Raw genomic sequence first — 23,537 nt, forward strand, 5'->3', positions numbered from 1 at the left:
GGCACAAATGGTATTTGATGCGTTCGGAGATGTATCTCCGAATTTACCTAAGAGCATTTTGATGCGTTCGGTTGTACATCTTTTAAACCTCACTCCATGTGTTCCATTGAAGTTTGATGTTCCAAATTATGTTTGGAGTGGTAAAGATGTTTCCTACGACCATCTTCAGGTGTTTGGGTGCATGACTTATGTGCATATTCCGAAGGATGAGAGATCGAAATTGGATGAGAAGTCGAAGAAGTGTGTGTTTTTTGGGTATGGACTTGATGAGTTTGGGTATTGATTCTTTGATCCGGTTAAACAGAAGCTTATTCGTAGTCGTGATGTTGTATTCATGGAGGATTATACCATTGAGGACATTGTTGGAGCGGTATAGCGGCAAGCAACAAAAGTTTTGGAAGTATTTATCTAGGAATTTATCGTGTCCACAGAGATTAGTGCTACTGAATTTCCGTTCGACGGATTCTTAGCTCTTGAGTTTGGGTTCAATTGGTTTTAAGTAAGAACAGAAAAAATATAACATATGAACATAAAATAAATACATTCTTTATAGAGAATAACTTATCTGGTTTGAATCTAAACTACTCCTCACAAACTTAGATTTATCACTCCGCCATACTCAATCTACAATACGCATCAGAATCACCACATATCCCTCACATCAATGTCCATTTCTGCAACACCGACGAGAGTTCAATTATATTACTCTTTCGATGATGTCTCAACCGATCGAACAACACAGAGACATTCAACTCAGATATTATGTGGATGTTAACCCCAATCCTATGTCTAGAATCAAAAGCTAACAGATATCCCCCTAATCAAGATTTGTGATGTCTATTTCTACAACAACACAAATCCAAAGCATTTAAGCAAAAAGATCAGAAAAACACCGATTAAGATTTTTTAAAGCAAACTTTATACAACTAGTAGAAAAAGCAACAAACATCCATGGGTTTAGAGTAATTTACATACAAACTCACCAAAAGAGAAATACAAAGAGAAGAGAAGAAGAGGAACCAAATACTTCTTGGTTTGTCAACACCAATCGATGAGAAATTCGACCTCCGATCATCCGATTACAAGCTCCAATGGTGTTTCCAAGCTAAATCTACCCAAAAATGACCTAGGATGAGTTGGGGTTCAAAAATACCCAAAACATAACCTAAAAAATCTGATTTTCGCCTATTCACAAAGTATATGTATTTATACACAAAACGGGGAATTATTCAACGAATATCAACAAAAGTCTTGATAAGTGCCACAAAACATATATACAAAATAAGTACATTTTGACACGTAACAGACATCGACAAATTTGAGAATAAAGATCCAATTTTTGAAGATGAAGAAATGATTGATATAGACTCAACTACTATTGCTCCTACCCCTATCACTTTCGAAGATGTTCCAATTGAAAATCAAGGTATGGATTTGAATGTTGACAATGATTTAAATCCTAATAATATTGTTGATGTAGGTGCTACGGAAGACGTCGTTGAAAATGAAGTTGATCAAGAGGTTTAAAGTGTTGAGAAACCAATTGCTTCTAATGAGTTGATGCGCTCTACTCGTGATAAACGACCTTCCATTCGATACCCCCCGAATGAGTATGTTTTTCTTACTGACGATGGAGAACCCCAAAGCTTTAACGACGTTGTGGAGGATTAGAACAAAAAGGAGTGGATATATGCCATGGAGGATGAAATGCAATCCCTTCATGATCAAAATTATTAGAGATCGAAATGAGAATAAGTTGTTCTTGTCACAAGAAAAGTATATGGAGAAAGTCCTTTGGCGTTTTAGTATGGATAAGGCTAAAGCGGTGAGCATTCCACTTGCTTCTCATTTCAAGCTTAGTCATAAACTATGTCTATCTACGGATGATGAAAAATTGAGTATGAAGAATATTCCGTACTCATCGGCCGTTGGTAGTTTGATGTATGCTATGGTTTGTACAAGACTCGATATTGCTCATGCCGTGGGAATGGTGGGTCGTTATCTCTCAAATCCGGGAAAAGATCATTGGGAGGCTGTGAAGTAGGTGATGAGATATTTGTGTAGCACTTCGAATTTGAGAATAACTTTGGGATGCAAGAAGCCTATGTTGGTTGGATATACATATTCGGATTTGGCCGGAAGCTTGGATGATCGAAAATCTACTTCGGGATATATGGTGACTTTTATCGGGGGAGCCGTGGCTTGGCAATCAAAATTGTAAGAGTGTGTTGCACTCTCTACTACTGAAGCCAAGTTTATAGCCGTCGTAGAAGTGTCAAAAGAGTTGTTATGGTTGAGGAAATTTGCAAGGGAACTTGGTGTGAAACAAGAAAAGTATGTCTTGTTTTGTGATAACCAAAATGCCATTCACTTATTGAAGAATTCCGCCTTTCACTCGAGGTCGAAGCATATTGATGTTCGTTATCATTGGATTTGTGATGCCTTAGATTCCAAGTTAATGGATCTTGAGAAGATTCACACTGATGACAATGGTTCGGATATGTTGTCAAAAGTGTTGCCTAGGGGAAAGTTTGAGTTTTGTCGAATGGAAGCCAGATTGGTGTTGCTCTCCAACTAGTCAGTTGGGGGAGTTTGTTGGGCTTTCTCTCCTATTTGGAGAGGCCTAATTAGATGTGGGTTAGTGACCCATGTGAGTGTAAGCCTTTGTTATCACTCAACAAAGAGGATTAGATTATTCATTCATTGTGTGAAAGTAAAAACAAGAAAAAATAGAGAGAATAGTGAAATCCCGCAGCCCTATTTCAGCACAGAGCAGTTCCACTAATCGGAGCTTGCGCAAAATCCAACGGTCGGATCGTCCTAAAATTTTGACATAACGTTCATGACTCATAGGAGCACATTCTAAACAATTTTCATTGGATTCGGAGTTTTCTAAGTCAGTCTGTCGAGTCCATCTTTGAGGTCATAATTTTTGGTGTTTTTGGGTTGTTTTGTCTCTTTTGATTCTTGTTGTATTCCAAGATTAATTGTAAATCTTGATGATGTTTATGTATGCCTCTAACTAGTGTTAGAGAGAACCTTGCTTGTATCCATTGTTGATTATAGTGGAGATTTTAAGTGGCCGACGCGTCTTGTGATTTTTACTCTTAGTTAACGGAGGTTTTTCCACGCTAGAATTGTGTTGTGTTATTTGATGTGTTTTTGTTGATTGTCTCTAAGTTAGATGTGATATTTGAGAGAGTTGGTGTTGTTGAATTATTCTGTTGCGTTTGTGATTTCCTCCCAACATATTAATGGTTGTTTTGTTTTATTTAATTATTCGTTATGGTCTTTTTATATTTTTGCAAGAGGATTTGAACCATTAAGCATTTAAACCTAGCTATTTAAAGTGTAATAATTTACTGAACTTGTTAATGAAAATAATGAAAGTTTGTTTTATTTATTTTTCCTTTGCAACCTAGATCTAATTTTTGGCTCTATTATTAATCATATTGCACTTGTTTTTTTTAATAAGTAATGATTTCAATAAAATTCTCTGAAAGAATTACAAGCAATAAAACAAATCCTTTACTTCACCTCTTGATACATCTAAGAGGCAAGGTATTCCAATCATGAAAATTACAGCAAACAGAGAAAACGTTAACAGACCTAAACCACTTCCAAAACACGAAAATAATCGACGTAATACAATCATCGAAATTGAAAATATTACCGTTACATTATCGCATTCTTCATCGACCAAATATTTCACATCAACGCAAGCCAAATTACCCTGACTGTTAATCTTTCATTTGAGTCCTTAATCTTATGATTGTGATATAAATACAACCTCAATTCTTCCACCGTAATATTCATGCCTCCTCCGATCCAATATTCAACTTTTTCCCAAATTCTTCTTCTTATTAAACACGAGTCGAAGAGGTGTCTAGTGTTCTCATCTTCCTGAAAACAGAACACGGAACATTTCTTTTTACATTAAAAATGCATGGTTTTACTATTTTCTTAAAAACATCTAAATTATAAAAAAACTTGTTAAGATAATAATTTTCTTAAAATATAATTTTTAATTAGTCATATAAATAAGAAGTTTGTTTTTTCTTGACCAAAATAAAAAATAAGAAAATAATTTTCTTAAAACATAATTTTTAATTAGTCATATAAATTGAAAAAAAAGTAGAAAATCACGCACAAAATTATTTAAAAGCTCGATAATAAGGGTAAAAAATATTAATTGCAATGGGAATTCTTCCATGGATTAAAAATAACCCCATCTTTCCATCAATAGCTCTTTTCATAGATATAGGCCAAATATGATAATTTGAAACTAGTTAACTTCAAAGAAAATGATATAGAAGCAGATCCATCACCAGTGTATACAAAATATGGTGTAGATTGATTCAACATTGGATCAATAGTTTGACAACTTGGTGACATTGTGAAAGAACAAAATAGATATCAAAGTAAAAGTGGAGGAATGAGGATCTTATTAATTTTTGCATTGGAGGAGTTTACACAGTAGTTTAAACAATTTCAAACATTGAAATTGATCCATATTAAAGTTTAAACACACATTACATTTATAAAACCATAAACATTGCCACAATAAAAGCCCCCAAATTAACATACATTATTTTCCCAAAAGTCCCAAAACTTCAATTGACAAACTTGCAATCAGTCCTAATCTCACCACTTGCCCCAGTAAGTGGACTAATGCTCCCCATTTTGACCATTGCATTAGCAAAATCAGTTGCGAAACTCGAAGCGTCACTACTATATTCATCAACGTCCGAGTCAGTTGAACCATCATTGAAAAGAACTTGATCCGAGTGAAATAGACCTTTTTGGTTTTGCAAGTTCTTGTAATAAGAGTTATCAAATGTAGTTGGTGTGGTGGTGTCAATTGGTGACAAATTGTCGTCACCACCCGAGGTAGGACAGTTTGCTTGCAGTGATGTTGCGAATTCAGAATCTATGTTGTCCTCGTTGTAGATCCTGTCTCTGAAGAATCTACAGCTTCCTTGACCAATTGTGTGAGATCCTGGAATTTTTATTTTATTCACAAAGTAGAGTTAAGTTCACAACACTGAAACGCAACAAATTGATATGATGACATCATTAATAATTTTAAAAAATAAATAAAATATAATCACAAATGTCGGTGTTAGTGTTTGTCAATTTCTAATATCAACTCTGACACACATTTTAAAGGTGTTGGTGAAGTCTAGTATATATAAAATGGTGTTTAATGATTTAGAATTCATTTACCGGATAGAGCAACCATTTCTTTGGTAGTGAAACCTTTGTTAGAAAAAGCAGTAATAAGATCACTTAGATCTGAGTCAGGACCAGGTAAATCTGTGTTTGCAGAATTAAAACTTGCTGTGGTCGAGTCTCTTCTCCCCAATTGTACTATCCAACTAGGTCCACCAAGCTGAAAAGATATTATTTTATTTTTACAATATTAATTAATAGTACCAATCTAATAAAATGACTATACTTTCAATGAACAAAATTCAAATATTTTAAAAATTATTTTAAATCTTTTCATTATACATTTTTATATATAATAAAGATTGTACAGAAATAAAAGACTAATAAACGGCTTTGTTACTTACTGCGACAACAGAATCTCTTGCAGCTATGGCGACAATATCAGCGCAAGAGACAACACGAGGACACAAAGCTTCGACTTTAGATTTTATGGTGTCAATTACATTAAAACCTCTCAAAGAACCAGCGTTTGGACCTGCTGTTTTTTCACCTGTGAAACTTGATGTATCGTCCAACAATACAGATCCATCACAACCCTGAAAATCAAAGACAAAAGATTGATTAACAAAATGAAATGATAATTAGTTTGTGGAAAAAATGAACTAATTTTAGTAGTTGACTTTTGTTGCTTGTTGAATAAGAAATGTATTAGTTTTTAATTTAAGGAAAGAAATGTTCTTATGAGACAAAAGTAAAGAAATATATGCATGATTCGCTTGTCTATATAAAATATTTATTTGAATAAGTAAATCAAAGAATTTACTTAGACAAATCAAGGTTTATTAAAATTTCAAAGCTTATGGGAAGATTAATCAAAGTTTAATTAATACTTTATTAATAAATAGGGGTTATATTTTGCGCTAAATTATAAAATGTAATTGTCACAGTTTTAGCTCTCAATTATATTTTAACTCAACTAGTTGATATTAGTCAAGTTACTCCTATACAAAAAACAGTCTCATTCATTAATGTATATAGAAATTTTGATTACAACAACAAATATATGATAATACGACTAAAACATTTTAAAGGTATATTGAAATTTTGAATTCAACTCCTTTCCAAAACTCACCTAAAAAATCAATAAGCAATCTCATTCATTAATGAACCAGAGTAGCAATTCATATATTCTTAAAAAAAAAAAAAAATAGTAGAAAGTCTTATACATTATATATGTATATATTATCTTTTGTATATTTTTATATATCAACAAAAGTTAATAGACCTAACGAATTTCAAATATCATTTGAGATACTACACTTATGTATCCTTTTATAAGCACTATATGAAAATTTCAAACATGATATTAAAAAATGAGTGTGTATTAAATTTGTTCATTTTATCTGTAGAATTTTAAAATTAGCATTTCATTATTGTTGTAAAATAAATATGAGTATTTTTTTGGTATAAAATATTAAATATTTTATAATCATTTTAAGAAACTAATATTCAGAAACAATTTTTTTCTTGCAACTTTTTAGTCTATTTAACTATTACATAATGAAATTTGTTTTCGTCGACTATACTGTTTGAAATATTAAGATTTTGGTTTGAAAGTTGACAGTTTTAAGAGAAATTACTAATTCTAGGGGTGCTGTTTAAAGCCAGACTAAAGTTTTGTATGAACATAATATAAAACTATTCTTTATTAATATACAAAGAAGATAAATTTATAGAATTAAAAAATACTTAATGACATAGTAGAAAAAAAGTATTATTAATTTATTGATATTATAGAACTATTTATAATTTATACAAATATTGTTTTCAAAATAATATATAATAAAAAAAGAGTAAAACTATAATTTTTATTTTGTAGTATAGATTCTGATTAAAGTTGTGTAACATTTTTTAAAATCATTTTTTGTTTATTTTTAAAATTTATATTTATTTTAGTTTACTTTTTATAATTAATAAAATAATATATTATGATTAAAAAATTTATTTCAATTTACTAATGAAGATATATTAGACCTTTTAAGAGACTAATTGTGTAATTTTTTGGAAATAAGAAAATACAAAAAAAACTGTTTTTGGTATCTTTTCTTCATTTACAATTATTTATTATAAGAGTCTTTTATTTTTTAATAAAAAAATAAACTTAAATGTAGTTTTGACCTCTTAAATATACAGACAAACACGCAATATTTCTTATAAAAAATTGAAATTTATATAACTAATAAAAGAAAACTAAAAAATTCGTCTACAGGTCATTAAAAAGTTAAAAAATTGAAAATTTTAAAAAAGAAAAAAAAAAGAGAAAAAGCAAAAAAAAAAATAAAAATTGTCTACATGTAGACTATCAAATACAAAAGGGGACAAACTTGAGGGACAAAAATCAAACAATTATAAAATTTGGGGACCAAAATAAAGCTATTAAAACATGGGGGACCAAAATCAAGCAATTGAGAAATTTGAGAGGTCACAACTGCATTTAAAAAAAATTAATAATTATAAAATTTATAAAATGAAAATAAAAAATGTTTTCAAAGAACATAGCCTAATTAATACATATGATTTAGTGTTGAGCTAATACAATTTATATGACAAAAGGAAGCATGAGTTTGTGTAATTTTATTTTAGGCTAATCCAATTTATATATAATAAATGAAGAAAAAATAGAAAAGATAGAAAAAGAAAAAGCTCTCATACCTGAACAAAACAATCATGAAATTGAAGACGAAGCAATGATGCACCCATGCGAGCCTCAGTACTCACAGCAGATTCTACTTCATTCTTAATGGTTAAAAGAGCATCAGGACATGTTGTTGAGTAAAAATCAGAGGACAATTGGCATGAAACTATCCCAACAAGACTCAAGATTATGAAACAAACTTTCACATTTGGAATAATCATTTTAACCATGTTTGTGGTGATAATGAGAATCTATATGATTGTATACTTGTGGATGTATCTATAAATTTGTCACATATTTATATAGGAGGTTTACATTGTGATTTTCTTTGGTCAATATGTCACACAATTGTTAGAATTTTTATATATTGTCCATTTGAGTACGTGATGTGATCTCCTCATATAAATTATATTTTCGTTTACTATTTGAAAATAAAACTTGAATTCATTATTTTGTATATCTAACGCGTGGTTGAGTTTCTGATTTTTAAGTTTAAACATTAAATTTGAAAATAAAATATATGTTTTGATAAAATATTTTATGTCCAAGTCTTTTATTTCAAGTCTCTCTTCCTTTTTTTTTTTTCTATTCATTTTTTTTAAAGAAAAGGTCTGAGATAAAAATACAAGAAATTCAGAAGTGACACAAGAAGTACCGAAACACACATCAATAAAGAAGCCAATCAGAGAAAACGGCAATGAAAAAACAATCAAAGACGGAAGTTGGAGAAAGGCAAAAACCAATAGCACCTGAAAAGACCACTAGTTAGATCTCCCCATCCTAATACCCGCAAAAACGAAATTACTTTCCACTGAGCAATAAAAACACTTTTAGAGGAGGTCAAAGACACTGAAGCTGCAATTGGCTCATATGCTAGATAGGGTTTTCGAGTCAGGTCGAAAAAGCACAAGAGTTCCCCATATACCTACCATGATACCATTTCAAAATCAAAAGATTGCTCATGTCTTCCATGTTCTTTAATGCCACCAACTTACTTGAAAACACTATATCATTCTAAGATTCCAAAATCGTCCAGACCACAACATGTCAAATTTCAACCCCCCCACCCCCCCGCGCGCGCTAAGCCTAGACGTGTCACCACTATTGTAAAACATCTGATAAAGGGTCAAAGAATCTCCGAATATGGCTACAGAGCAACCTAACCATCCGAAAATTATATACCACACAATAATTGTTAAAAAATGAAAGAAAGACTCTAGAAACCTCGAACAAAAAGGGAAAGAGACACCCTCTGAGCCAATGTCAATCTCCCTCTTAAGTAATTTCTCTCAGATAGGAATCATATCCTGCAGTAATTGCCAAGAGAAAACTAACACTTTAGAGAGATCTCAACTACTCTAAATAGTAGAGATAGTCGACTCCACCACTGAGATCTAAAAATCTCTAGGGAGCTCACGAGATAGAAGAAAAGAGTATGCAGATGCCATAGAATAAGAGCCATCTTTAGAATGGCTCCACTGTCAATTATTTATCAGACTAGGAGGAATGGATAAATCCATAACTAAGGCAAGAAGACCATAAATCATAACCTCTCATGCTCTAAAATGCGAAATCTTCTCCATTTAAGATCTCAAACCCAAGTCTTCCCCTCCCACTTGCCAGCCTCTCCAAAAGAGCGAACCTTTTGACCAGAGATAGAAAAAAGCCTATGAACCCTAACTTTAAGTGGAATACCCCCAACCCAAAATTTTCCCATTCGACCCAATATATATTTGCGATGCACCGAGCAACCATTCCATTGGATGTTGCCTTGAATACTTGTTAAAGTATGAACAATTTTCTTTGGTGCTTTGAAGAAAAAGACAAGTAATATAGAGGAATACATATTAGTACCAACTTAATTAATGTCACTGGCTACCTTTGAATAAATATCTCGATTTCCTTAGAGCCCGGTCTCTTTCATATATTCATAACCAATGGCATTTAGGTTTGAAAAGGAACCGAACAAACTCGAACATAGTTTGAAACTCGGTTTAAAAATTAAATTGTTGAACTTGGTTCATGAACCAAATGAGCTGAATATGAGCAAAAAACATAAGATCATTAACTAAAAAGAGTCGAAGAAAAATAAACAGAAAAATTCAAAGGCATTGTTCACTTTGCAACAAGCGGTGGCTAATGCAATTTTTTCAAAAATTATCAGAGCTAAGACTACCAGTGAAACATGGAACACATTGTAGGAGGAGTTTTAAGAAAACGATAAGGTATGTGCCGTTAAACTTCAATCTCTAAGAAGAGATTTTGAAATATTGAAGATGAAGGAGTTTGAGACGGTAAAATATTAATATTCTAAAGTGAAAGAAATAATTAATCAAATGAGAGCTTTTGGGAGGATATTCCTGACTTGAAAATTATTGAGAAAAACATAATTACCATGCCCCCAAAGTTTGACCCAATCGTGATAACGATTGAGGAAACCAAAGATATGTCCATTCTATTAGTGATATAACTAGTGGACTCTCTTGAAGCATATGAGAACAGACTGTATAGACATAAAGAAGATTCACTTGAAAATGCGTTCTAGTCAAAGCTCAAATTTCATCCCCAAAATAAAGAAAATGGAAAAAAGAAAAATTATGGAGAAACATCCAGAAGAGAAGTTTCTAGAAATTTCCTTAAGAACAAGTCAGACGAAAATCCTCCATACAATATATACAAAAGACTAGGCCACACAAGAAAAATAGTTGGTACCGTAATATGCCACAATGCAACCATTGCAAGAATTGGGCACGTAAAGAAAAATTGTTGGTACCGTAATATGCCTTTTTTTCTCTTCTTTGTCTTTCTGATAGGAGTTTCCTTCTCCTCTTTTCGAGGATTCAGAAGACCTATCATCGACGTTATGCTTTTGAGGGTTAGACCAAGACTTCTTGCTCTGAGTCTTGTCTCCTTTGCTTTTAAATTTGTTGGAACCACCATGCTTCTTCCATGTCTGAGCTTGCAGTGCTTGTATCAAATTTTGAACACCTTTTCTTTCACCAATCCTCATCTCATGTTCCTCCAACAAACCAATCAAATCTTCAAGTTTCATTGTTGGATTCTTGAATGGGTACGATAACATTATCAAAGTGAGAGGTCAATGTAGGCATTAACTTGTCAACTATCATCTTATCTGTTAGAGTTTTACCGCAATCTTTCATGAGATGAACAAGAATTGGAAGAGAATTCGGTATGCCATTGGTACCATTCATATCTGCGAAGAATGATTAACAACCTATGATTCCGAAAACACGGTCCCTGACGTATGATTTTTGAAAACACAATAAAAAATCTAACCGAAACTCTATATATCAATTTGTTAGTGCATGAAATGCTTTTAATAAGGAAATAAAGAGATAGAATGAAAAATAAGGATTGAAATATTATTTTATTATTATTGTAGCATATAATCTGAATTACAAATGCATATATATATATATATATATATATATATATATATATATATATATATATATATATATATATATATAATGGCGGAGCCAGAAATTTTAGGAAGACTGGCCAAAAATTTTAACCGCAAGTTACATGTGAAATAATATATAAATAGTCATAAAGTGTGCTACATAAGAGATATGAAACCTAACAAACGAATACTATGCTAAATAAAATTAGCTAGTAAATACCCTCTCTGAGACCTCTTTGCGGTCAATGTTCGAATAATATAAACATCTTTAAGTGACTTGAATATCTCCCGCTCGGTGTAACATATCATCAAGTCATTGAACCATACATCATTGATCTTGTAGCGCAAATTAGACTTGATAATCTTCATTGCAGAAAAAACTGTTTCAACGGATGCTGTCGACACCGGAAAAATCAAAGCCAACTCAATGAGTTTAAAGACCAATAAAAATACCAAGTGTTTCTCAGTTTGAACCATCTTCATAGCCATACTTCGAACATCTTCAGAATGAGTAAAAGAAGCATGCCTTTTCAATTGATGTACATAAGTCTCAAGTTTCTCCCTTATTGTTCCACGGTTATCATCAAAAAAGTCTATATGATAAATATTAGCATGATGAGCAAGCTTATTAACATCAAACTTGGAAAAAGAGTTCTTGGGGTCAAGACATGAGAAACAATCCAGCACAACGTTACTTCATTCAGTAAAGTGGTGATCCATCTCCACACATATTTGTTGGAGTAAGCCCTAATACAATCATTATTGGCTTAATATGCTTTTGTATCATGACCTGGATATATATTGTTGTTAATATATATACTTATTAGGCATTGTATTTATTATGTTATTTATATATGACATAATAAAGTCCTTAGAAGAATTAGTCTATTAATGACCTATTAAGTGTGACTTAATCGTGAGACCTCATTAAACATAAGAACGTTATTCTTAAATTATCCGTAGTCAATCTTTACTGTTAAATAGGACAACAATAATGCATAGAAACTATTATGTGAGTAGACTGAAGACCTTATCTCACGGGTCATGGATATGAGATATTAAGTCTTCACATAGGTATAAATATTATGAGTAATATTTATACTCGATTGACCCACCATGAGGATACTACATAGTTTGTTATGTAAATGTCATAAGTTATTCTCATAGTGATAGTGGTGTATACCACCCTTCGACCTGAAACCACTATGGACCCTAGATGTGGAGTCAAGTACTTTATTGCCAATCAAACGTTATCCGTAACAGGATGACCATAAAGATGGTTGATGGGTACTTTACAAATCATGCTGAGGGACATGAGTGACCTAGATGGGATTTTCCCCTCCTACATATACGAGAGTAATATTTGTAGGCCCCTTGATAGAGTATGACTGGAAAATGCATGACCGTGCTCAAAAAAGTCAATATTAGATATTGGGCTTATTTGCTGTTATCAAGTATATTTGGGGATCAAGGAATAAAATATTGGACTATACAAGGGTGGCACACTCTATGCCTTGTGTTCAATATAGATATAAGGACAAAAGGGTAATTGTACACATGATCATTATCACAGAAAGGTCATGTCAGAACACACGACATTCTCGTCACTTGGGTAGCAATGATGTGTTGCTATATACCACTCACTATTTATAATATTAAATATGTGATTTAATATTATTGCCAACGTTACGAGAACCTACATGGTCACACACATATGGTGCTTATAGTGGAATGGATGATTAAATTAAGTATAATTTAATTTAATTATGTGTTAATAGTATTTAAATGATTCAATATATATATAATTTAATTAAATATGATTTAATTAATTAAATAAGAATTGACATGTGATTAAATTAAATATAATATAATTTAATTAATATTTATTTTATTTAATTAAAAGAGTTTGATTAAATATAAATAATATTTATTTAATTAAAATAGTTTAATTAAATAAGATTGGGCTTATTTTAGAAAATACAAAATAAGAGAATTAGAGTTTTAGAAGCTCTCTATAAACATAGGAGTTCTTTCCCCTACAAAAGCTAATTGTCAATTTCTCAAAGAAAGAACGGCTAGCACCGCCTTCCACTTTGCACTCGCTTGGACTACGTAGAGATGCCAGTATCTTCTGTCGTTCGTGATCAAATGATAAAGCACGCTTCAAAAGGTACTTCTTGAATTCTTATTGATATTGGATTTATGATTAATGATTTAATCAAGATCCGTTCATCGAAATTATCCTGCTAAGAGGAACAAAAATTTGAAAACCCCCTCTTAAAATCCCAACAATATTTTGTCAATAGCAACATAAAAAATCTCTGCACGGTAATGGTAATGATTAGTGATAGTCCTCCCTTGTTTTCTTGAACGACCTAGAACCGGTATTTCTTCATCCATATTTGGCACCGAAATATTTTGAGCAACACAAAATTCTTGGACATCAATAAATAAATCATCCCAACTACTCTCTCTCTCTCTCTCTCTCTCTCAATGTAGCCACCCGAGCTTTAACATTATCAACTAATTCCATAGCAAGCACAATATTAAGATATTTTATTTTCAAGATATTTGAAAGATCATTTGTGATACCAAACAACTTTAACATAAGCTTCAAAATGAAAGCAAATTTAAAGCTCTTCATTTTTTCTACCAAACATGCCGCTTGAGATGGTCCACGTCCATGTTCATCAACAATACTAAGCACCTATAACACGGAGTACCACATCTGATCCAAACGAATCAAGATAGTATAATGTGAGCCCCATCTAGTATCCTCGAGTCTAGCGAGACTAGATGATTGGTGCAAGCCCTTTCTTTGAGATATCTCATCACTCTCAAGTCTATTCAAAATATCTTGGTGTTGTTCCTCCGTCAAAGCATCTCTTCTCTTGCAAGATGCACTTGTTGTGGTTACAATCAAGGAGATGTACTCAAATAAATCATGAATAGATAAGCAACTACTAGAAACAGACACAACCACCAATTGCAAACAGTGAGCATAACAATGGACATAGAAAGCATAAGGGTTTTCATCTAGAATCTTTCTTTTTAAACCATTAAATTCACCTCTCATATTTGAAGCCCCGTCATATCCTTGCCCTCGTATCCTTGAAATAGATAACGTGTGACGATCAAGAATACCATAAAGAGCATCCTTTAGTGTCTCAGATGTAGTATATTTGAAATGATGTAGAGCAATAAATCGTTCCACAACTTTCCCTTTGTCATTCATGAACCTAGAAATATAAATTAAAAGTCAAATGTATTCATCTAATTTTGAACAAAATTTAAAAGTTTAAGTACAGTAACAAACTCATTTTAATGGAGGCATGGAGAATAATATGTAATAGAAATTGGAAAATACAACTACTAACCTCAACATCACCGCCATTTACTCTTTGACAGATATATCACCTGACTCATCAATAAGCACAAAGAATTGTCTGTCACCAAGCTCTTCCATAATCACCTTGGTAACTTCATGTGCACAACACGTTGCAAGCTCCTTTTGAATGTCACCGGAAGTGATTGTGCAACTTTTTGGACCACGGTCAAAAGCATCTCCCACTTTTTCATCATTACATTTTACCCAATCCACCATCTCCCAAAAATTGCCCTTGTTTAGAGAAGTAGAGCTTTCATCAAGGCCACGGAAAGCAATGCCTTGTGCTATGAGATATCTAGTACAATCTAAAGAACAAGTCAAACAAATCTTATACAATTCTTTTGATTCCCTAGTTGCTCTAGCAAAGATACTTGTCACACTTTGTCTTTGATTATTATAATCGTCATAGTGCTTCATACATGATTTGTGCTTACTATCATGATTACCATTATGATCTTTAAAGCCTTTATATGCATGCTTCCAATCTTTAAATCCGTCTTTGTTGAAAACTTCATAACCAAAGTGTTCGGCCCTCCCGGACGGCTTAAAGAGAAAATAATAGAAACAATAAGTTGCACCCTTCGACTCACTATATTCAATCCATGTATAATTCTTATACCATGCTTTACAAAATTCTCTTGAATACTTTAATATAAATGCCCTCCCCAAATTGAGTACGAGGAAATCTTTCTAAATCTGGTTACGTTGGACCCTTTAGTATATATGCCCTCCTCACTTGGTCTTGAATATCCGGAGCATACTCATGAATTTGTTTTCTACATCTTGGATCACGCACAATCTTATTTGGATTAAACTCATTAGCCACATTAGGCGGTGTTTCTTCTACTTCGACTTCCAGTTGCACAACATTCACATTCTCAATATTTGTTCTAGGAACCCAAAACCTCCTCTTTTTGAAAAATGCACATACATTTTGCCGAGTCCAACCATTCTCTGAACTTCTCAAATGAATCCTCAACAACTAGAGTAGTCAAATAAAAACAAAAAACTAACAGTGAGTAAAAGAAAATAGCTCACACTACCGGAGAAGGAACTCAAATCTCAGTTTCTCAAACTTAATGTTATGAATTACAATCTCAATCACTTAGTCTTGAGAACTGAATAAAACCAAGTTGTTTCAAATAAAAAATTAAAATTAAGATTGAATTAAATGAGTTAATTATCCATAAAAACCAAACCATGCTTCACAATTTCACCGTACCAACACAAACCACCACTCATTCAACACATCACACTTTTTCTATACAATCAAATATTTATTCGTAACTAGCTTTACTACTTAAATAGTTTTAATTATATGATTTGTCAAATTCAAATTCACTTTTTCTCTCCGACAAGATTTGGGGAGTACTCGTACCATAAAGTTTTAAGTCTCCATCACTTACAAAATTCGATGGAAGAAGTGGCCCCTAAAAGTATGTCGCCTCCATCAACATGTCGAAGATGATTGTAATACGGTGGGAGAATTGACTTTTTGAAATGTTGCGGATAGAAAGAGTCGCCACCGACTTTTATTTTATCCAATTAGAAAGGCAAAAAGAACAGAAAAAGACCTTTTAAAAGTCTTTGAGTTCGGGGGGTAAGTTATACAAAGGGAAGGTGTAAGCACCCTTTATATCCATGGTTATCCATGGGCTCTTAATTGCTTAGCTCACTTTTTGTTTTCAAAATGTTTGAAGTGTAATGTGTGAATAGAAAAAAGATTTGTTAAGGACTTTAGCTTGTAAATAAGCGTAGCTTTTTCGAAAGTTTTTTGTAAAGAGGTGTGAAAAGTACTTTTGATTTGAATTTGAATAGAGCAAGCATTTAAGAGCACCTACCCTAAGTTTAATTTTCTGTTCTTTAATACTTTTGTTTGAAAGGGCTATCCATACCATAAAGAGGGCAGGTAGACCTTTCATTGGATTTGAAAAAGGTCATCTAAGCTTATCGTTCGCCATAAAACTGTCCCTACCATAAAGAGGGCAGGTAGTCTCGGGGAAGGATACAATAGTCATTTAGGCAACCAGTGAGGATACCTTAGCAATCGAAAGGGACTATCATCATTAATCGTAGGCAACATCGAGGGGCAAGATCATTTTGATTTAGGCAACTCCAAAGGGACTTATGATCTTTATATCGAGGGACTATGATGATTTGAATTTGTAGGCAGCATGTGCTAAGGTATCCCTACGTTCGAAGAGACTTGACTATTATTCGAAAGGCAGCAAAAGAGGAATTACCCTAAAGGTGTGTGTGTGAAACAATAGTGGTTGATTTATATTAATCTTGAAAATTAGGATTATTCTATGTTGCTTTTAGTTTGCCATACAATCCTATTCAATTGCTAACAGTTATATAGTGCAGGAATTTAAAGGTGTGGAAAGTAAATGTCCTACGGTATTACAAGGCTTTGGGGCAGTTACATAATAGTGGAAGAAACGAGCGCGAAAATTAAAACCTACAACTATTACAAAAAAAAACCTTTTGCAAACCTATACACATTTTCTAGAATTTAAAATAAATAATAAAAGCGAAATTTAAAAATAAATAATTAACATTAAAGGAAAAAAATTAAATAAAGGCAGAAACTTAAATAAATAAACAAGTTTTATCCCAAGGCTGGGAATTAGCACAAGCATACGAATCATAGAATATGAGGTGAGAAGAGAATTCGCGAATAAAATATGAGTTTAAGAAAAATCAGGGTTAAAAACTTTATGGCTAAAAAACCTAACGGTAAACCTAAAGGTTAAAAAACCTACAATTAATAGACAACTCTTACATTATTGATAATTCCTAAGGTTTGTGAAGTTTTAAGGGCTCTACCCTAAATTTAATTGTAATTTAAGTTAAATCTAAATAACCTAATTAAATAAAATTAACCTAAAACTAAATCCCTAACAATTAAAATATTTAACCTTAAATTAAATCTAATTGTTAATCTAATTATCTAATTATAAACCTAATTTAAATAAATAGCCTATGTTGATTTTATGATAAAAAAAAGTTATAAAAAAGGTTTTATAAATAAAATCTAAGAAACTATATCTAAATTAAATTGGATAAAAGAAAAAAAAACAAAATTATATAACAAAAAAAAATAAAATAATAATAATAAAAAAACCTGGTATGTGATCCTGTGTGATGGCTTATTGATGGTCCATGGTGGACTTTCGTTCTTGGTCCTTCAGATTTGGAGATCTGGCAATCCAAGAGCGAGGTTTTGAGGGTGCATCATGAGCGTTTCTGGGTGCGCTACGTAGGATCCGTGTACAAATAATTGTTAAAAATAAATGTCTTGACCATGGCTCGAGCCCAAGTCTTCAAGGTTGGGTTTCTTTCAGTCATGTCACTCATGCTATGTTCCATGTCTGTTAAAACACCATTCTCAATTAATATACATTTAAAACAACAAATAAAAATGGAATTTTAAAACGTGAGTCAAAGTAGGTCCCTGGATCTACGCGTGTCAGCCAACGAATGGGAGAGGAGAGTCCTGAACTTTGACCGGCCAATGGAGATTAGAGAGAGATATGGTTTGGTTGACCAGCCACTCTCGAGGCCCCGTCGCACCATGCTGGAGGTCCAATGGTCCACCTTCACTGTTCATCATCTTCATCAATTCACCTGCGGATTTTGTTACAAAATTTCCTGCGGAATTTGTTGCGAACGTTTCCTACGAATTCTGCACACGATCAAAACTCAACCAAAAACAATGTTAAACGAGACCAAATCGTGCCCAGATCCCCGTTTTTGGATGCTGCGAATTCGGTGGTGGCCTCCGTTTGATCTGGAATGGCCTGGATAATGTGTTTCGAAGCTCTCTTGTTCCAAAACCCTAGTAATGGCAGATAGCGATTAAGCCACCAAAGCTTGTTAACGATCAAACTAAACTGCTGAGCTTTAGGGTGCTTTGGCCATGGCTTTTGATCTGTACTCATCCTAGGTTACCTCAGGAACACAGTGGTATGCGTGCAATGGGTTGGGAGACACCTCAAACTGAAACTCGAAGGTGCAAGTTCACTTGAATTTTTTTGAATGAGAACCTTAGTCTCTTGGCTCCTCTTTTTTTCGTCCTCTTCATGCTGGTAACATTGAGTATATATAGTAGACCAATTTAGGGTTTGAAACTTGGAAAGAATCAATCATTGGCATGTGAGAATATTTGATTTGCAATTAGTTCAATTCTTTCTATTTTTGAAATCTATCCTGAACCAATCATTCCTAACGAATTTCTCTATGTTAAGCTCGGATGTTTGCTCAAGATTTGATCACAAAATAAGCCAATACTATATCTTTTATGTTTTACATTATTTGTTTACTTTATTTAAGAATTTAAATGAATAAACTCAAAATAAAAATAAAATAATAATGATAAAATATAAAAGAATGGCATCCTGGGCCTTATAATGGGTCATGAACATGTTTAGAGTCCAAAACCTAAGCCCAATAGTCAAAAGAATCAAACTTATCCATAATGACTTTTGTGCATTCCTTGATATTTGGCCAACTTTAGCAGACCATAACTCATTCAATATTTATCATATGGAGGTGATCTAAGACTTTTTGGAAAGTCCGAGATGTCCTCTAAAATCCACTTTGGAATATATTTTCCATTTGGAGATTTTATCTTGATGATATTGCTCCTGACAAAAAATAGCTTTTTGTGATCTTCTAGAAGGACCTATAATCTTTTGGACTATATCTCTTAAATGAAGCATTTTTTGGCCTTGGCATTAGAGAGACAAAGTTGTAGAGAATTCAGTTTACTTATTAATAGGCTTTGGTTGGGAAATTTCTGATGTTCCCTGTGAAAGTTATGGCTGATAAAAGTTCAGTTGACTTTTAGGTCAAAAAACCCTAATTTAGAAACTTTGAGTTTTGTTGATTTCTGAACATTCCTTGATGAGTCATGATCAAACCTTGATCAAATAATGAATGTTACTTCAAAATGTTGATGTTGATCAAAATTCAGGATGTTTTACTGTAATTTTCCCATAGTTGACTTTTAGGTCAAATTAGTCGGCTGTTGACTTTCTGAGCCATTGACTGAGCAATTTTGTGAATCAGAGCTTGAATTTTGGAATGAGGTAGTTTGAAACCTAAGGAGTTATATGAAGTCCGTTGGAGACCTTGATTTATCCTTTTTCACCAAGAAATTCAAAACCCTAGTTTAAGAGCCTCTGATTAGGAGCGTGTGCATTCAGTTAAGTCTTGAGCTTTTGATACTTGGATGAGTCTTGCATGAAAATATGATGGGAAAATTTTGGGGTATGACAATGATCATAGGAGCATCGAGTTCTATAAAATACAAGCTCCTCTAGAGTACCTCAGAGATGCATTGTTAAATAATCAAGCAAGTAAATAGTTATAACAAACTAGAAAATACTACAGGCTCAGACTTACACAAATTTTCATCATTTATGTTGTCATTTCCTTGATCTAATTTGATCAAAGTACGAGAGCTAATAACTTTAAATTCATCCAAAAAATGAAATACCCCCTCTCAGTATAGGTATTCAAATTTAAATCTAATAATCGCCACTAGGTCCCTTGTCCAAGCCAAAGGAAAACAATGGACGCCAGCATCCTTAGTTGTGACCATCGAGGCGCCATCTTTCCCCTAACTCTCACCAACTTGTATTTCTAGTTTTTGTTATGGATGGAGTGAGGCTTGAATAGTTTCCTCCCAAAAATAGCTCAAAAAGTCGCCGAACTTCCTTTCATACCAATCTTAGTACCTTAAAAGGAGAAGAATATACCTATGGTAAGGTTAGCTTCCAGTTACCGATATATAATTCTAAGACCCTGAAAATCCCCCCACCCATTTGAAAAAACTTGGTAAGGAGCGAAGTTCTTAGTCGCTAAAATCTTCACTTCGAACAAGGTAAATGGAATCAGAGCCCCTAAATCTTGAACAACACGGAGGTGAAAACAAAACAAGGATTGGGCGAGTCAGGTTAGGAGTTCATGTTAACTTTCTCTTTCTCAACACACGCTTCTAGAATGACATCTTCCTTATTTTCAGAATTGGAGAGGTTGATATGTCACTGAAAGGAGGCCATATCCCCTCACTAGTGTATTGGGTCCCAAAGTATTCAACACTTGTGTATTCAACATCAGGAGCCTCCATTAGCTATTAGGAGTTTCCTATGAAAGAGTAGGAAGAAAGAGAGTCATTATCACTCGCAAAACTACTAAAGTTCTCATAACTCCCAAACACGCCTCTTTCTCAAAGCCTATAGTCGATTGAACCATTTTCCTGTTCAGCATTCCTCATGCAACACAAATATATTTCATACAATTCTCTGTTATTCAAAGGCTCTATCAAATTATCATACTCATCTAAATCCTTAATGATTACCATTAAAGAGGAAAAGGAGAGATGAAGAGTAAAATCTTGTACCTCTTGATTAAGAAATTAAAGTTGAACTTGGAGAAGCATGAAAAAAAGTCCGCTCTAAGATTAATGAAGGCTCAGATGAGAGTTTTAGAGGAGAAAGTATCTGAAAAATGGAAGACTGGAGGTTGAACCCCTCTTTATAGGGATTTGAAATCTAGGCCTAGAGATAATAAGTAACCATTCATTTGGTACATCAACAATTGCTAAAGATTCTCCACGTCTCTGAAATACGCAAGGAACCCTAGTCGATTTAGCTTCCCAAAACAATCCCGTCATTAGTTTCATTAAATGTTGCATGTGCGTTTGTCTGTGACGCTTGAGGGACTTACCCCAAGTTCTGCTTTAGGATCTCACCCAAAGTTCTTCTTGAAGGACTCGCTCTAAGTTTCTACCCCCAAGTTCTGCTTGAGGGACTCGCCTCAAGTTCTACTTAAGGGACTCGCCGCAAGTTCTGCTTGAAGGATTTTCCCTAAGTTCTGCTTAAGTTAATCACCCCTAAATCACTTCATTCTTTACAAACCCTTGTGCTTAAGGAAATGTGTACAATTATAATTGTATTGGGCCTTAAGAAGGAATTACCCACGTAAGGAAGATCAAACACACTGACAAGAGCGAGTTTCCCTATGAAACAATAGTTTATCTTAAATGGACAATGAGATCGCATAGATCTTAGTAGCCACCCACCAATTGGTTTTAGCCAACCTGAATTCACTTCCATCACCCATTTTTCTAGTGAACATGAGAGAATATGTCTCCTATCATAATAGACTAGGAGAAAGGGTCAAAGGGGATAATTTTTTTCTCTTTGATCTCGTGTAGAATAACTCTCCCACTCTCCATATTTCTTAGAGAGGAGCGGAAGCCATCATTCTCTAGCCCAGACCAAAGGAACCTTTATAAATACCCCAACCTTAGAGCTAACGATGGAAAATCATTTTCACCAAAAACCACATATAAAGAGTTTCTCATCACTCTACATGAGTCAGATCTAAACACCATCAACAACCCTAAACATCACACACAACCTTCCAATACAATACAGAACAACCTTCATTGTACTTTTATTTTTAACAGGTACAATATTTTTTTGACTTAATTATTTTAATATTTTAATTTTTATATATTAAAGTTCATTGTAATGAAATAAAATGCACAAAAATTCAACTCACAATGAAAAGTTAAAACTTAAATTCAAAACGTAAACTATATTTTACTTTTTCACATTTTATTTTAGACTCCGTGTTAAAGATTTAAATTAAATCAATAATTATAGATACCACATGTTAATTTTAACATTTACAATTTTATGATCGATTTTGATCCAAAACCACCCCTCCAAATCGTTCTCGTTTCTCTATTAATTAAACAAGTGATTTTCACATATATTTAATTTTGTTTTATGATTTCGTCATTTTAGTGCGTCGTTGTTTATTTTAATTTCCCGTCTTTGTGCAGTGTATTTTGTTTTTCCGTCTTTGTACGGTGTTCATTTGTTTCAGGTTGAAAGATGAGTTTCGATCTAGTGCAGATCCAATATATGAATTTGGTGCCCTTAACACTACAGATCCAGAGGCATGGATATTTCAGACATTTCAATATAGTCATTGTTATATTCGTAGGCATATGCTAGTTGTCGTTTTATGCTATTAACATGGGTGTTGTGAGTTTGTTTGAAGATTCATCCTTTTTGTTTTAGGAGGTTTTTAATTTGTATTGCAACAATGTATTCTATAAATTAGAATGAATGAATATTTTTATTTAATAAAAAAATTAATTTTGTGTAATAGGCGAATTAAATCAGTTAGAATATTGAATTAATCGTTATTATTAAGTAGATCAAATATTGAAATTTTATAGAAGTTTAAAAAGATTTGATATTTCATCCAATACATCTATAATATAAGAAAATTAGTGGTTGTGGAAAAGTCTACAATACCCTTATTTGATTTTTTGCCACCACTGTGGTTATTTGGTCTTTGCACAATAAAGTTCTCAATTATATTATAAAAATAATAAAACTCTCATATTTTATGAAACTTATCAAATCTCTCTCCTTTCTTTATTTTTTTTCTCTTTCACCACTTTCTCACTTCTTTCTTCCACAAAATACTTCATATGAGAATGTCTTCTTTATATGAGAATGTGAAAATGAATCTGAACTATTAGATTTTAAAATAAATGGTGGAGATTATGTGGGAATATTTTTTCTCTCTCCTCCATTATTAAAATAAATAATGATGTAGGAGAGAGAAAAAAAGATTCATACATAATCTCCACTATTTATTTTAAAATCTAATGGTTCAGATTCATTCTCACATTCTTATATAAAGAATGCATTCTCGTATGACATGCCCTATATATATATTATTTGATTTCTCTTTCTGTGATCCTTAATATTTTATTTTAAATCAACATAGAAAGATAAATCAATCCAGTTCATTAAAATCAACAA

At 32.8% G+C, this 23,537-nt stretch overlaps 1 protein-coding gene across 1 annotated transcript; it reads right to left on the bottom strand.

The window, feature by feature from the left end:
- Positions 1-4,409: 4,409 nt before the first annotated feature.
- On the bottom strand, positions 4,410-8,152 carry LOC131626275 (cationic peroxidase 1-like). The gene is made up of 4 exons (XM_058897109.1): positions 7,885-8,152; positions 5,577-5,768; positions 5,227-5,392; positions 4,410-4,999 (listed from the first exon to the last, which is right to left on the bottom strand). The coding sequence occupies exons 1-4, from the start codon at positions 8,095-8,097 to the stop codon at positions 4,614-4,616; spliced, it is 957 nt and encodes a 318-aa protein (XP_058753092.1). The 5' UTR covers positions 8,098-8,152; the 3' UTR covers positions 4,410-4,613.
- Between the last annotated feature and the right edge of the window lie 15,385 nt (positions 8,153-23,537).

Source organism: Vicia villosa, unplaced genomic scaffold (genome assembly GCF_029867415.1).
Source record: "Vicia villosa cultivar HV-30 ecotype Madison, WI unplaced genomic scaffold, Vvil1.0 ctg.000279F_1_1_3, whole genome shotgun sequence".
NCBI classification, from domain to species: domain Eukaryota; kingdom Viridiplantae; phylum Streptophyta; class Magnoliopsida; order Fabales; family Fabaceae; genus Vicia; species Vicia villosa.